The sequence below is a fragment of the Phyllostomus hastatus genome, unplaced genomic scaffold (assembly GCF_019186645.2).
Source record: "Phyllostomus hastatus isolate PE091 unplaced genomic scaffold, TTU_PhHast_1.1 phas_scaffold_114, whole genome shotgun sequence".
NCBI lineage: Eukaryota > Metazoa > Chordata > Mammalia > Chiroptera > Phyllostomidae > Phyllostomus > Phyllostomus hastatus.
The window spans coordinates 4,935,149-4,952,184 of record NW_025334006.1 but is presented as its reverse complement, the minus strand read 5'-3'; the positions used below and the strand labels follow the sequence as shown (position 1 = coordinate 4,952,184).

Sequence of the window (17,036 nt, the reverse complement as noted above, 5' to 3'; positions counted from 1 at the left end):
TCTAGATCAGTGTCATCAATCCAAAGATTGCCACTGAAAAATTGGGATTGGAGCAAGGAATCAGTAAGCTTATGTTCCACTGAGTTTTAGGACATTCTTCAATTTATTTTAAGAATAATTAAGGAATTCAAAGAATAATAAATGAAAAGCATAAAGATATGACTAGAAATTGCTTTACTTTCTATGTGGGCTATAAAAAGTCTATTAGAGTCAAATCTGCCATTACAAGTGCAACTATCATTGTAGAAGTGGAAAACAAAGATATGAATATATCTTTGACTCTGATATAGACCCTGAATACACAGGTAAAACCCTAAGAAAATTTATATTTACAAATTCCAATTTCAATATGAACTCCTTGGATCTCTAATGGCTGGACAGAATGTAGACAGCCTGAGGCTACCACTAAGAGGTCCAAGGTCTTATAACTTCCCCAGCATGCCATGTCAAACTTGATTCCTCATCAAACTCTGTCATCCATAAGCTGTGATTCTATTAACAAATCTGTTGTTTTACATTCAACATCCACCTACCCATATCTCCCCATTATCATGTCAAGAAGATTAAGAACAAACTTCCATAAACACTACTTTTACTAATGAAGAAAGAGACCTGCTCTATGAAATAGTCTCTGATCAAAAACTACCAAGTCCCACTGATTTGAGATGAAAGAAGACTGGGTATGCCAAGGAAAATTGCACATAGCTTTTTTTATTTAAAACAAACAAAAAAAACCTAGAAGTGTCCTTCTCGTCTCTCCCTGCCCCCTCCTCCTCAGGTCAGCACAAAGTTTACTAGTCAATTCTGTTCAGAAAGGTCTTTCTGAGCAGGACTGCTCCTCCATCACAACAGGCATGAAACAGCCACACATACAGGCACACCTCAAAGACAATGCTGGTTCAGTTCCAGACCACCGTAATAAAGCAAGTCAATCTTTTTGCTGGTGCAGGGCCTTGCCTTCAATTAAAAAAAAAAACAAAATGAATTCTGTGAAGAACCATAAAGTGGAGCACAATGAAATTAGGTGTGCCTGTACAGGGACTTTCATTCGCGCCTCAGGTTACCCCAGAAACACATCTTGGAGGAATGGCAGGTGTCTTCTGGGATTCCTTGGGACTGGCTCTGGAGCAGGCTCTGGCTTCAGGTCTGGTCCTGCGCTTGGCTCTGGCACTCTGTGAAACCATGCCTAGTGTGGGCTCCAGTCCTGGCCCCAGAGCAGCCCTGTCTCAAGCAGTGGTTCTAACTCCAGGCCCAGCTCTGGCCCCAGTGCTGACCCCAGCTCCAGCTCCAATGACTCCAGTTCTGGCTCCAGGTGAAGCTCTGGCAGCTACTGCAGCTCATCCACTTGGGTGTTCAAGACCATAATAAGCCTGTAGTTTGGATATTTCCTCCATTCCTGGAGATTAACTATCTGCCAGTAGTAGCCTCCTCCTTAGAGGATCTGATGGTAGAGGAAGCAGAGCAGGTTCTCAGCTATGCTCTCCTCAATGAGCAGCTGGTGGGTGCTTTCAGTCGGTGTGAGTGACTGCAGTGCCTCCTTGGTGCAGGGCTGCACAGAGTAGATGAGAACCTTATCATCCTCCTGGTGTTCTCCCTTTCGGTGATTCACTGAAGCAAGCAGGCACCAGAAATGATCTTCTTTAGTGGCTGGTGCCCCTGGTTCTGGTTCACAAAGCCCACGATGCATCCATCATTCCAGATATACATCAGATGATCATGTATCACGTTCAGAATTTTGTCCTTTGTGTCCAGAAAAGTTTGCCTGGGAGGCTCTCTTGCTTAATGAAATCATACCAGTACCACAATGCACACTCGATCCTAGAGTCCTGCCCAACAGCTTGCCACTCAGCTTGCTCAGCTGCTATACAGGTCAACGGTTTGGCCAACGTAGTAAAGATGCCAACTGAGAGCAGGGTCCAGCAAAGTCTAGGAGGACTTGGGGGGTGGTGGCAGGGTTGGGGGGGTGCTAAAAAGAAGTGCTGATTTTGGGAGTCTGAGCAAGCAGACTGAACCAGAGAACTGAGGCCCAGGTATCTGAGAGTAAGTTCATCTTAGAACAGAAATAATAACCACATGGAGGGTGTCTGTTTTTAGGTCCTGCTTCAGTCCCTGGCAGGTGTGTCCAACCACATAGCTGGTAATGTGCAGCTCCTCTGTCACACCCAGTAGCCTCACTGCTGCCCTTTCCAAATCACCTGAACGTTGCTTGATCAGGTAGCCAAAGTTCCAAATTAAGCCCTGCCCCTTCTTTGGGGGTCAAGGTTTTCTTGACCCTATAGGTTTGAACCTATAACGCACTGTAAAACCTCGTAATGACAGTCTCCTGTCAATGGAGATTTCTGTGGTAGTGACCCACTTCCTTTCTGGAATCTCACCAGCAGCCTTGTTCATATAGTAAACTTCTTCCCAGTCTTCAGGTCGAAGGGCTGGTGGGGAGTTTAGGGCACAGAGGGCTGAGTTTCTACCACAAAGGCTTTGTGGAACAGACACTGTAAATTCCGTGTCCTGGGCCTTTTGTAGGTCCATCTCTTTGGTGAGAGGGTCATCCTGACAGCTAACCAGGTGACTTCGGCCCTTCAGCTGCATGAGCAGCTGATGCAGGCAAAACAACAGCTTTACTCCAGCAGTGAGCCACTTCTCCAGCGTGTTCCAACAGCCATACTTTCCATGCCCCCAACTCTGGAAGCACTTGCTCAACTGGGGTAGTTAGCTGGGTTAGCAGTGCTTTAGAAGCATCCGGAACCTCCTTTCTCCTTTTATCCAGTTCACTGAGAGTCTCCCACAGAAGCTGCTACTGTCTGGTGCACGGGGGTCCACAGAGGGTATCCACACTGGGGTCTGGGCTTTTTATTGAACGCAGAAGATATCCTGCTGGTCTTTCAGCTGGCTGATGGATTTCCCCAGCTTTTCCATCTTATCCCTCAACACCAGGATCCAGGATTCAATCTCATGCTGCCAGCTCTCCATAGGCGCTTCAAGGCCTGGTTCTCCTTGTTCGACTGAGCCCTTTGAGCCTGGATCAGATTAAAGAGATTAAAGATCATCTCAGCCAATTGAGTAGGACTTGGGGAAAGGCCTGAACGTCCTGATAGAACTTTCACAAGTTGTGCTGTAGCAACAAGCACTCAGGGTCCTGGCTACAGCAGCCACACTCACAGTTCAGTTGGCAAAGGTGGTGGAAGAATAGCATGTTAGCCTTGGAGTTATCCTTGCCCCGTGCAGTCTCCTGGCCAGTTATGGTCTTCAATTCAGATTGCTAAGTACTATAAAATGTCCACCAGCACGAGGCTATTTGATCCTGAAATGGGCTGTCAAGATTCTGCAAAATCTCCCACTGTACCATTCGGGGTCTGAATTTGGCTAGGGACTCAATCCCCACTCTCCGTAGTGGCTCTGGTCACAGAGGGAGCTCCCTAGAGGGAGCTCCAGTACCAGGGCCTCCAGCCCTACCCTAGCCCACTGACCCTCTGACCAACTCCTACGTAGCAAACTTGGAGGCTAAACACCCAAGCTCGACATTCCCAGCCAGTGCACCAACACTAGCTGCCACTCGGCTCAGGCTTTCTTAAATCAACCTCTTTCTGCCACACTGAAAAAATATCTTGCATTTTGAAACAGAAGTTTTGTTGCTCATTTCACTTTCAACAGGAAAGATCAACAACCATTTACACAGCACAAAGCAGTAGGGCAGACGTAGCCTAGTAAGGGAAAAAACCTAGAAAGGTACTGGAGAGTTGAAGCATATTAATTTGGTTCTCTTGCAGATGATCTAAAAAAAAGCAGATGATATGAACTGAACTAAACTGAAGAATGAGAGAGGCAAGAACAGTCATCTTTGAAAAAGCTGAGTTGGAAGACCACCTGTACCTACAGTTCAGTCAAATGCTTACAAGTCAATGTGCCGGGAAAAAGAGAAATCAAGACACCTGAAGACACAGCTGATTGAAAATCACTGAGTTCAAGCGAGGCTTAAAGAGTTTTGATAGGTAGTTTGGTCCCATAACACAAACAAGGCATTATTTCCAGAAGGTAATGCTGTGTGTCTAAATCCCTGTAGATAAAAATTCCTAAATATATGATGTTTTCATACAAACAATTGCACTAATTTTTTTAAGTTCTAGCCCTAAATAGTTCTGAAATAATGATGAGATTACCGATTTCTCAGGAGTATTTTTCAATTCACTCAACAACTGGAATGCAGTGCTATGAAGCTTTTCAAAAAATAAATACATGTGTTTATATTTATTTAATAAAAGTATGGAGGTATATTTCCAGGCTCTGCCCCTGGAGATTCTAATTAAATGGAGACGCCTGACATCCTAGGATCACTGACGAGAGGAAGCAAAGAGGAACACAGTGAAGATACCTATCAAATCCAATTTCCTCAAAGCCCCTGCATTTGTTAGACTTGAGAGCTATAAGGACTATTTAAATGCTTTGTTTTATAGGTATAAATTTTTCATGAATGTGAAGATTCACGACTTTCTGCAAGCAGGCAGGCAGGCAGAGCTGTGCCTCCACCTGGCTCTTCGGATGCCTGGCCAACTCCGCTGGCTCCTAACTTGCCCAAGGTCTTCAGATGGTAAACAGACAGTGTCTCCATCTAAATGAAGGTATTTCAAACCCCAAACTTAAAAACAAAATACCCCAGTCCGTAAACATCACTACTGTATATCTTCCTCACTCCCCATTCTCCTTGTTTGTATTCGTCATTCAAAGTAATTTGTTAATACAGAAAAAACAGCACATCTACAGTCCATACTCAACGGGACAGATATACTCTCAAATTCATAATAACGAGGGGAGAAAGAAAATGACACATTCCTTTTTAGAATTTATTTTCATTTCAGTGAGACAGGGACAAAGGCAGATTATAGAACATTATATACTTACTATCATGTATGTGTACCGAGGGACCATGTCAGGGTTCAGTGAGGATTAGTAGCTACGATACTCTTAATATTTGTACTCTAGTGTCAGTGTATAAGGTTCCAGGTTTTGCTTTCTTGCGATTCTTCTAAAGCCGCTCCTCACTACATAGGAATGCCAAGAAAAGAGGGAAAGGAACCATTTGTTTTCTTTTTTTCCTATAAAGTCTAATTCTCAACTTAAGAAAAACTTCTCCAGGGGAGGACTGTGGAAAGAGTTACGCTGTTCATCTTTCCAACTTGGTCCATCTTTCCCGTGGGAAGAAGAAAATTTATTTACAGATTTGTCCCTACCGCTGTAGCCTGTGTGACGGCAATGGGGACGCGGGAACCACGGCAGACCTTCAGGGTCCCTGACAGGCAAACTCACTCTCCTGCAGGGGTTCGCATGGAAAGAAAACAAGCTACAGGAGCTTGCTCAAAACAACAACAACAACAACAACAACAACAACAACAACAAAAGCAAAACACAACTCTAACTTCGGCCATCAACCATCCTTAATGAATTTTGGGGACCTACTTAAACAAACAAAAAACAACCCCTCATCCCTTACAAAAAAAACTTCCTATATCATGTACTTATGCAAAGCATAGAACCAAAATCTGTTCTGAGTCCCAGCTGAGGTTCAGCAGCCCTGGCTTTGGGCAAAGTAATTAAATGAGCACACTGTTTTAAATCCTCCTTGGTCTTCCTCTACAACCTGCAGCTCCTAGGAAACTCCTCTCCTATTACTGAAACAGTTATGAATGTGCTCTAACTGACTATACTGTATATGAAGCCAATAAAATACATGTGTATCTATTTATAACCGATCACAAAAAAATAAAGAAAAGCTAAACAGTAGTTATAAATGCTGAAAAGACATTTGGTAAATTTCAATTTTCACTTCTAATCTAAAGAAAAAAGCTCAGTAAATTACAGAAACAACAAGGTATTTTCATATTGTGATTAAAAATATTTATCTCAAGTAAACGGCCAACATCATACTTAAGAGCAGTTAATGCACTGGAGATATCCCTATGAAAGTAAAGAAGGGGACATGGGTGCCTTCCAGCACCACTAACACTATTCTTTCATTTGTAGCCTAGGGATTCTCAAACAGGAAGCAGTGGTGGTGGGAGATCCAATACAATAAAACAGGAAAAAGACAAAAAAAAATCTTTCCTGAGACACACAAATGACTTAAATAGAGAGGTATACATGCTAATGGTTGAGATGACTCAATGTTATAATTGTATGACATACATTCTTCCAAACTGGATTTATAAATTTAAGTATTTTGAAATACAAATAGATTGGTCAACTCATTGAGGAATGTTAGCTCTGTATACTGCACGTAAAATACTTAAGTATACCAATAAGACATGGCAGATATGAATTCACTATGTATAAACATTTCGCTCTTTATCGAATACACATTAAAATGACAGCTTTCTGCCGTGGTCAGGTAGCTCAGTTAGTTAGAGTGTTGTCCCAATATGACAAATTTGCAGGTTCAGTTCCTGGCCAGAGTACATACAAGAATCAAACACTGAATGCATCAATAAGTGGAACAACAAACTGCCATTTCTCTCCCTCCCTCCCTTTCTCTCTCTCTCTCTCTCTCTCTCTCCCCCCCTTTCCTCTCTAAAATATCAATAAATTAATAAGTGATTTTTAAAAATAATTATAAAATAAGAAAGCTTTTTTGTTTGTTACACTGGTAAATGTGCAGGACAAAAATACTCAAATGAAGGATACTCATCATTTTTGACTCAGCAATTCTATGTCTAAGAACATCAAAGATATAACCAGAATGTTTATATATAAAAATGGCCATCACAGTGTTATAAATAACAGCACCAAAATGAAAGTAACATAATGTACACCAGCAAAAGATTGGTTTAATAAATTTGAAATATTCATATATAATGGATTACTATTCAGCTGTAAAAAATTGTTTTCATGACATGGAAAAATACTCATATAATGGGTACTATATTTTGAAAGGTAACAAACCAATGTATTTTATTTATATACCTGCACTGGAAGGAAAAATACTACAAGGAAATACTTCAAATCATTTTCAGTAAAAATGTCTGAGTATTAAGAATACATATGCCCTGGCTGGCATAGCTCAATGGATTGAGCATGGGCTGCGAACCAAAGCATCGCAGGTTCGATTCCCAGTCAGGGCACATGCCTGGGTTGCAGGCCACGGCCCCCGGCAACCACACATTGATGTTTCTCTCTCTCTCCCTTTCTCCCTCCCTTCCCTCTCTAAAAATAAATAAATAAATAAAATCTTTTTTTTTAATAAATAAAATCTTTAAAAAATAAATAAAAAAAGAATACATACAATATTTACTTCCGTATGCTTTATATAGTTTTGTAATTTCCTTGAATAAAAACATATTACTTTTTATATTCAGGAAATATTAATAACAATTGTTATCTGAAAGAGATAATCGAAAATTTAAATTTCTGCTCCGACTTTTCTAAGGGCTATAAACCCAGAATATGATTTTAATTCGAATAACATTTTTAATGAGAACAATGATGTATATAAACATTAAAAGCATCTGAAACAAATTTTTACTATAATAATCACATTCTTATAAGAAGCACTACAGAGTCAGCAGCCAATGAAGTAATAGCATATGTTTCATTATAAACACAGAGGGGTAAAAAGGTACAAAAAGATCAATAGAAGGGTCAAAGATTATCAACCCAGAGAGGTACCTTTTGGACTTGGCTTTTATTCTTAGATTTGATGTACCTCGTATACAAAATTCACACAGTTAATTACATAGTAATTTTATGTTTTACTTGTGGCCTCTTCTATATATATTTATATAAACATGTACATGTGTATGTGTATAAACAAGATTTATAAATAATTTTTACTATTAAAAGCAAGAAACAAGAACTTCAAGAATTTAAATACAACTTTGAAGGAACTGACTCTGACAAATAATCAATGTAGCTATTATCTGTATTTGTAAAATGGCCCTTACATTATTTTAGTCCTAAATAGACACTGGACTATATATGTAACACCCAGACATACAAAACACTACTTAGGCAAATTTAACTTTGTAATAAATTTTTTAAAAAAGAAAATCGACATCTAATTATAGTTATTTGTTTTAACTGATTTCATTTTATAAAAGTTAAACTTACCAAATTTAATACGAATAAACACAGGTCCTTACTCAACAAACTTAAGGAACATTCAGAATAGAATACAACCCCCAAATTATTGTTTTTACTAATCACACCATTTTCTGACAGGCAGTTACCAAATATAATACAAGAAACGAAGTGCCAAGAATGAGATTTGGCATTTAAGACTATGAATCTGTTTAAATATTAACACAATATAGGTATGCACAAAAGCAAACTCTCTTAAGATGATTAAGATTCTGAATGTGGGACGCCCTCCTCACCCAGAGCGTGTGGGACTTGGGTGTTCCCTGAGACTAGACAGCCATGAGGACCTGTGTCCCCAACACACAGCACGTCAATACCTTCCTCTCCCTTTTAGTGTTTTGTTCCCTTCAACATGTAAAGGGAAAAACCTCAATTAAGTGACAAGAGCCTTTTAATAACAAGCATCCCTTAATTTACTTTTGATAATGTATTTATCAATGAGGCTGTTCCTAGGGCAAACCAATACAAATGGGAGGCTCTCAAGAGGCTCATTTAAATTATCAATAGGGAACAGCAGGCAGCCAATATTCAAACCCCAAAATTCTGACTCATCATTTCCTATTCTGTGACTCAACACACCAAATTCTGCATAAATGACAGACATGGCAAGGAGGATTCTGTCTGAAATTGATGTAGAAGGAAAAGAGAAAGTCGACAGACATGAAGGCAAGGTGTCTAATTACACTAATTACACAAATATCGGTACTTACGTATCATACCTCTGCAGTGGGGTCACTTTGTTCTTATTCTTATCAACTGAACCGGTAGATAGTTGAAGAAAATTGGGGTTTAATTTATATAATTCTTGTAGTAGCTTCTGTTCATATTCTTGGTGTTTACCTGCCTAAATGAAAGAAGAAATTAAAACTGCAGTGAGGTTTCACAAAGTGGCTTGTATAAAATATTGAATTACTTTCTGAATTATTAAAGATATCCTAAATAAAACATGTAAGGGCTTTTCATGTCAGAGAAACCTGTGAGAAGACTATCACAGAACTTCTTCCAGACCGATGAACATTCTTCCAACAAAACAACTATATACGTGTGTATATATATATATTCCATTAATTAAGGCATTTCACCAACCACTTTACTGTGTAGAAAAGTGTATTAAGAGACAATATTTTTGTTAGCTCAAAAAAACTTACTTTTAAGCACCATCTTCATATAAAAATTATTATCATATGCCATTACTAAATTTTCTGAAGATCACTGAAAATCTATTTTTCTAGATTAAAATTTTTATGTTTCTACTTAACATTTGATGTATTTTAAACTCTAGACCTAGGATTGCCAATTTACAGCTAGTTGCTTTGTTTTTGTAAATAAAGTTTTATTAGAACAGTCACATTGGTTTATGAACGATCATTTATGAATTGTCTATTATTTATGAATTGTCTATTATTTATGAATTGTCTAAGGCAGCTTTCATGCTACAATAGCAGTCGAGTAACTGCTGCAGAGACCACGTGGCCCAAAGAGCCTAAAATATTTAATAACTGGCCCTCAACAGAAAAAGTCTGGCAATCCCTGCTCTACACACAACATAGAAAGTTCTGCATTTACTGTAGTTGTGTATCAGAGGTCAACATCACAAACATTACGGGAGAAATTAAGCAAAGACTGACTGTGGAAGCTAGTCATAAGCAGAAATAAATTGCGATGCAATCACTCTGAGTAACTTTTTTCTGTATAGATATCATGACTAAAATGGCATTTTACTTACCTTCAGGACTGCTAATTGTTTTAAAAGTGTGGTCTAAACAGATGTTTTGGGAAATCAGAAACCGAAAGAGAACAGTTCAAAACAAAACAACAAACACGAGCCAGAACAGGGCCTGCCATCTCATCGGGCACAACCGTGTCACCCACGCGGCACAATGCATCGTTCCCAGGGCTGAGAGGGCTCTTGCCCGTTTCAACTGGATCTCTACGCAGTTCGTAGGCTACTGGATTTTAAGTTATACAGTAACAACAAGAAAGTCATCTGATTTTTGCCATTATATAATTTACTCAAATTTTTCTATTTTGAGAAAGTATTTTTAACAAAGAAACCCCTTTACAAAGTAAACTTAAACTCAGGTGAAGAAGAGCAAGATGAATTTCAGTCAACAACATGAAATGAATTTTAAATTACTAAGAAAAAATACAATTGGATGTGGGTTCTACAACTTCAACACACAAAAAGCCTTGAAAATTCTTTCTGTAATCAATACTTGAACAGTTATTATGGCTTTCATTAGCCACAAAGAGCTCAAGCTGATAATCGAATAATTCTACAGGGGCAGATCCTAAAACAGGTTAAATCCCATTACAAATTAAGTTCTAATAATGGGTTGTCCAACCATTTTCTTTAAAAAATTTTTTTCCCAATTTTTCAATTACAGTTAACATACAATATAATAGTTTCAGGCATCACCCATTTTCTTTTACTGTCCAATACTACCTAAAAATGAGGTAAACTGGAGCTCAGAAATTCTTCAAGAGAATTTCATTGTTAACAGTGTCTCTGAGTAAAGCATACTCCCCGTTAGTCAAAATTCAGTTTAAAATTGCTAAAATTTCATCCAAGAAAGCTTCATGGAAAAGGAAGGAAGGAAGGAAGGGAGGAAGGAAGGGAAGGGAGGGAGGGAGGGAGGGAGGGAGGGAGGGAGGGAGGGAGGGAAAGGGAAGAGAAAAGGAAGGGAAAGGGAAGAGAAAAGGAAGAGAAAGGGAAGAGGAATGGAAGGAGAAGGGGAGGGGAAGGGAAGAGGAAGAAGAGTGGAAGGGATGAATAAATCAAAAAGCACTCAGTGGATAACTAACAAATAAGTCATCCAACAAATATCTTATTTTAACACTGCTTTTGGATCATAAAGACAACAATATCAAGAAATTGCAATGTATTTATTATAATGGGATTTAATCTGTAGTAACTCCAAGTCAAAAAAGGTATTATTTCATTTTATTTAATAATCTGCTCTTAAAGGAGCCCCTACTAGACTTTTTCTAGTTTGACCTGGAGAATAAAAGGTAGTAATCAATGCCCCCCACCTTCTAAATGAGAAGGGTTCCTGCAAAAGTCCACAGCAACAATCTGAAGTCCTCATCTACAATAGGGAAGTACAGCATTGTGCTTTGGTAAAATCCTCATTTAATATGCCGTATGGTCAACATTTTTACTTGTAAAGACATGTTTATACTACAAATTGAAAGGAGACAGACAGGAGAAGAGGAAATGTAAAAATGAACATAAAATAATAAGCCTTCGATTTATGATTTACAGGACCTTTCATGGGGAGAATCACTTTATAAAAATAATGCGAGCTTATCAGCAACATTTGATGGAATATTACTTTCTAGCATGCTCCATAAAGAGCAGAGATTGGTGGGGTGTGGGGAACAAAACTCGTAATTTTAGTATCATGCTTAGCTGTCATTTTGCTGACATTCCCCTTCAAGTAGCATTTCCCAAAATGCTTTCCTTGGTCACTAAGTTCCAGTTGTAGCATCCCATCTTAGGTGTGCATTAGCACATTAAAGACCCTGGAAGTCCTGTTAGAAAGAAACCTATTTATCTTCATTAATCTAGCTTTTTCAAACTTAGTGAACCAAAGACCCATTTTTATTATAACAAGAGCCTGCACAACTGACATTCCATGGAACACTGTTTAGAAAATGCTACTTTAAAAGTAATGCCAGTTTACAAAATGAAATCCCTAATTTAGCAGTTTTAACTTATAAAGAAGAGTCCTCCCCTTTTCTGTAAATTAGATAATTCACATTATTTTACTACCTGCATTTCCTCTTTTGTGAAACTGGCCGCCTCGTCCCCCAATTCATGTAGATACATGCAGTCAGGCTTTGGACACTGCATATTCTTTAAGAAGTAACTGCAGTATTTTGTTGTACCTAGAGATGCCTGCGGGAAGAGGAGGAGGGAAAAAGGACTCAAAATGTGAAATGACACCACAATGAGAATTTCCATGTTTTGTGTTTTCACTTCACCCAAAATGAGGCACAGACACAACAAAACAAGAAGCATGGCTGTGAATACCAGAGAAATAAACCATTACTAGCAAGACTTATTAAAGATGATGCTCATTTGAAAAAACTGAAAAACAAGTCTCAGTCTACGGTTTCTAGGACACGAACATGCAAATCCTCTTCCCTTGCGATCAGATGAGACAAAACTTGTTCCATAGTATGAGTAGTTAGGCACGTAAGAAAGCAACTTCCCTTTTCTAATTATGCTACTCTTCCTCCATTTACATAAAGCTTGCTTGGTGGAACCCTTTATTCAAACCTGCACTGATCAATTGTCAAAATATTTCAGGACAACACATCAGAACTAATATCTATTTCTAATAAGAATGATACATTCATTTTTACAGAATAAAATGTATAAATACAGAAGATTTTAAATGATCATTTCCCCCCTTAATGAAAGTGCTTATTCATACCTGGCAAAACAGGACCCTACATAAGTCAGCAGTAGACTAATCAGCTGTCATGGGTTGGTATGGGTGCCTAAAAACCAATGTTCAAAAAGACTCCCTTCAAAAGTAACATGTAACTCCCAGGAGGGGTGACTCGGCCTCCCTCACCTCAGCACCCCCTATGGAAACCTGTGTCTTGCCCTGAGTTCACAGTGGTAAGATACCCTAATTCCTTGTATATTTACTCCCTCCTCCCTACCCCTCCCAACAGCTGGTCTTTGTTTCTGACCCCCTTTCTGATCCACATGCATCATATTACGTGAAACATCATCTGCCTGAAAAAAGACCTTGTGTGGATTATTGGGGAAAAGAATATGTAAATACTAGGTACTCCTCTACTTACTACATTTTTCCCTTCCCCTTTAAAAAAACCAGCAGGACCGCATTACCTTAAGCGTTCTGCCGTCTACCACCACATTGTTGACACACTGTATGGCTCTGAGAGCATCTTCTGACCGGATGTAGGTGACGTAAGCGCTGGCACTTGGACCCTAAAGTGAAAACATGCTGTTATTAGTTTCAAATTCAGCAAAACATTTAAAAAGACTTCTCTTGCTACTTGCCTAGGAAATTCTAAAAGCACTTACTACTACTATCATTAATAATAATCATAATAATTAGAAGTTATAGTAGCTTTAATTAAACCACAGACTAGCTCATTTTAAATCAATCATACTTAGTAAATTTTATCTTTTTTTAAGTAGACTAAAATAAGTATGAATAAAATATCTTGGGACTGGCACTTATTCTTTTAAAGTCATTTGACAGGCTCATCAAGGTTACAAAAAGCAAGCTTTGAAAATTAGATTTTAAAAGGTAAGATCTAAAGACACTGTGTCAAATTATATTCTCCCAAAAAATAAATACACTTTTCAAGAATAGTCTATCTGCTAACAGTAGGGTAACAAAGATGCTCCAAGTTTTCAATATCTAAAAATATTATTAATTAGAAATCATTACCTATTAGACTAATTAATAATAGACTCAACTTTACCTCCTCTTTAAACCATCACTAAATTTTTGTTTACTATTTCCCTCTTATAACTATCAATTCACTGTTAAGTCCTGGAAGAGTCCAATGAATACCAAAAATGGCCCCACCCCACCAACAGAGGTCACTATGCTACTTAAGTCCTTGACCCTAAAGCTTTCTAATCACAGAAAATAAATTTTCCTTCTGAACAGCCTATGTCAAACCCAGACCACAGGGAGGCAAAGCAAAAATCCCTACAATTACTTACCTGTGAGCCTGCATATGATGTGCTGTTATTGATGACAACTTTATGTATTTTACCAAACTTCCCAAAATATTCTGGTCGTTTTAAAACCTATAGAAGAAGAAGAAATAAGATACAAACTGCCCCATTTGCATCAACTTTATCCTCTTCAGTGAAAGCAAAATAACTTCTATCATTTTCTAGTAAATGTGACTATTTTCCTAGTTATACTCCGTGTGGTCATCCTGCAGGAAGCCATCAACAGAGTCTAACAGCTGTTTTTATTGACCCTCGCTCTATATTGAACAGAGACTGAGATTCAATGAGTCTGGAATTTTCTACTATGTTCTAATCTATGGGATCTTATGCTTACAACATTCTCAAACACAAAACAGATCAAATATCCTGACCACATTTTCATTAATAAATAATCCCTGTAACAAATTGCTTCTCAAGACAATGACCAAGATTATGTATTGAAGACAGAAATAAAAACTCAAGGACCTAAGTAAAAACAGTCTTTACTCATAAATCTATTGCTCAGTCACCACTATATGCAGCCACCGAGTGCACGTATGAGCAACATGTGGCGAATGGGAATTTATGTGATCCTGAAGAGCAAGCAGTCAGTGTTAAAAAAGAAGAAGCTAAGAAGGTAGAAATGTGTGTGGTTAATGATTAATGAGGCCCCCCACCCCGCCCCCAGAGCATGCTTTACGAATAAGACAGAATATTTTAAAAATCTATTGTATATGATATATTAAAGCATTGTTTATGAGCTACAAATTCCAAATATAGTAGAGAATGCTCATTTGTCAATGCTTTATGACTTATCACTGTGTATATATATATTTATTTAGTTTCCTTGTATCAATAGTTATTACCATTTCTCAACTCTCCATTTTTTTTACCTTTCTATTGCTGGTAAATAATGTATGTGAAACATACAGTTGTGAAACAAACTTATACATTCCTTACTCTATTAGGTTACTTCTCCATGTTACTTCCCCTCATACTTGTGATCACCTTATGTGCTCATTTAGCTTCTCTTAAAAACTTGCTAAACAGTGTGTGAGAATATTACAAAGTGTTTGGAAAGAATACTTTGCATACACTTGAACAGGTATGTGCAGAAAGCTTCCTTTGAAAGAGAGCCTGCTGTTTGGAGAGATTGTAGGAACAGTAGGTCTACAGATAAATTTTAGAAAAAGAGCCCTGGCTAGGTGGCTCAGTTGGTTGGAGCATCATCCCGTACACCATGGGTTAGATCCCTGGTTAGGGCACATACCTACATTGCAGGTTCAATCTCCAGTGGAGGCACATACAGGAGGCAACAGTACGATGTCTCCCTGCCCCCTCAAATCAATAAGCATATCTTTGGGTGAGGATTTAAGAAAAATGTTAGGAAAAGGACAGAATGTATATAATTTTGAGGTAGTTGCAAATCATAGTAGAGGTTTTTGTACTTAAGGTACTTACTGGCAAATTAGCTACGTTTAGGTATGTTCTGTATCAGAGAGACTGAAAGCTTTGTGAAACAGTCTACAACTGGAGTATTATTAATTCTTAACAGTTGCAACTTAATATATAGTTGACCCCTGAACAACATGGTTTGAACTATGTAGGTCCACTTATAAACAAATTTTTTTGTTAGTAAATATATTGGAAATTTTTTGGAGATTAGCAACAATTTGGAAAAAATCTCACAGATGAACTATGTAGCCTAGAAATATAAAATAAAAAAATATTAAAGTTAAGAATATCATGGATAAATAAAATATATGTAGATACCAATTTATTTTATTACTTACTACCATAAAATATACACAAATGTAAACAAAAACTTAAAAATTTTCAAAACTTACACAAGCACAGACATACGTAACACCATACAGTTGGAAGATGCAATATTAAATCCAAACTGCATAAAATTAATGGCAGAACACACTGTGCTACTGTAATAATTTCATAGTCACCTCCCATTGCTACTGCAAAGAGCTCAAGTATTACAAGGATCTGCTTAATATGCCATGTGATGCTAATCATCTCAGTGTGAACAGCTGTCTTGCAGTACACTGGGTAGGTAGCACAGAAAAAAGTGATCTCTCAAGGTTCTCGTGTATCCTCACTGCATTTAGTGCAATACCATAAACCTCAAATAACACCCTGGCACCCATGTGAAGTGCCACTAGAGATGCTGGAAGTGCTCCCAAGAAGCAAAGTCATGACATTACGAGAAAAGGCTGAAAGGCTTGATGTGTATCACAGAGTGAGGTATGCAGCAGTGAAATCTGCCATTTTGAGATAAATTAATCCAGAGTAAGAACCATGTAAAAAAAGAAAAGGAAATTTGTGAAGCCCTTGATGCAGGTACACCAGCATTTGTGAAAACCTGGGACTTCTGAAAAATACCTTGTTGTCACATATTGAAAATGCACCTTTTATGGGGGTACAGGATTGCTATAAGAAAGGCATACCTATAGACTCTAATATAATTCAAGAAAAATGCGAAGTTATTATATGACAACTTAAAGCAAAAGAAAGATTAATAAGCTAAAGAATTTAATGCTAACAAAGGATGGTTTGATAATTTTAGAAAGAGGTTTAGCTTAAAAAAATATCAAGATTAAATAGAAGCAGCTTCTGCAAACCAAAAGGCAGGAGACAAGTTCCCCAACACCATTAAGAAAATCACGAAGAGAAAGGATACCTGCCTGAACAGGATTTTAATACAGACGAAAAGTGCCCTATCTGGGAAAAAAAATGCCACAACAGACATTTATTAGTAAAGCAGAGACATGAGCACCAGGATTTAAGGCAGGAAGTGAAAGGCTAACTCCATTGTTTCGTACAAATGCAGTCAGATATGTGATCAAGAATGCTCTTCTCTGTAAAAACCACTCACCCCTGAGCCTTAAAGGGAAAAGATAAACACCAGCTGCCATTCAATTAGTTGTACAGTGACAAGGCCTGGACTACAAGAACCCTTTTTCTGGATTGGTTCCACTGATGCTTTGTCCCTGAGTCAGGAAGTACTGTACCTTGCCTATAAGGAACTGCCTTTTAAAGTTCTTCGATATTGGACAATGTCCCTGGCCACCCAGAACTCTATCAGTTGAACAATGAAGGTGTCGAAGTATGTTTGCCTGCAAACACGATGTCCCTTAACTCAGGCTCTAAATCAGGGGACACAAGGATCTTTAAGGCTCATCACACATGG

General features: G+C 38.2%; 1 protein-coding gene and 1 pseudogene across 8 annotated transcripts in view; both read right to left on the bottom strand.

Annotated features, from left to right (window-relative positions):
• The window catches only part of CNOT4 (CCR4-NOT transcription complex subunit 4), a 140,281-nt gene that overhangs the window by 43,344 nt on the left and 79,901 nt on the right, over positions 1–17,036 (bottom strand). For 5 of the 8 annotated variants that reach the window (XM_045855605.1, XM_045855606.1, XM_045855604.1 and 2 more), the window contains 4 exons: positions 13,841–13,927; positions 12,989–13,090; positions 11,897–12,022; positions 8,832–8,965 (listed from right to left, as the gene is read on the bottom strand). In XM_045855605.1, coding sequence (XP_045711561.1) covers positions 8,832–8,965; positions 11,897–12,022; positions 12,989–13,090; positions 13,841–13,927 — 449 coding nt within the window. The remainder of the gene's footprint in view (positions 1–8,831; positions 8,966–11,896; positions 12,023–12,988; positions 13,091–13,840; positions 13,928–17,036) is intronic. The other 3 variants (XM_045855607.1, XM_045855609.1, XM_045855611.1) reach the window with 1 other exon arrangement.
• Positions 754–3,343, bottom strand: LOC123829740 (annotated as a pseudogene).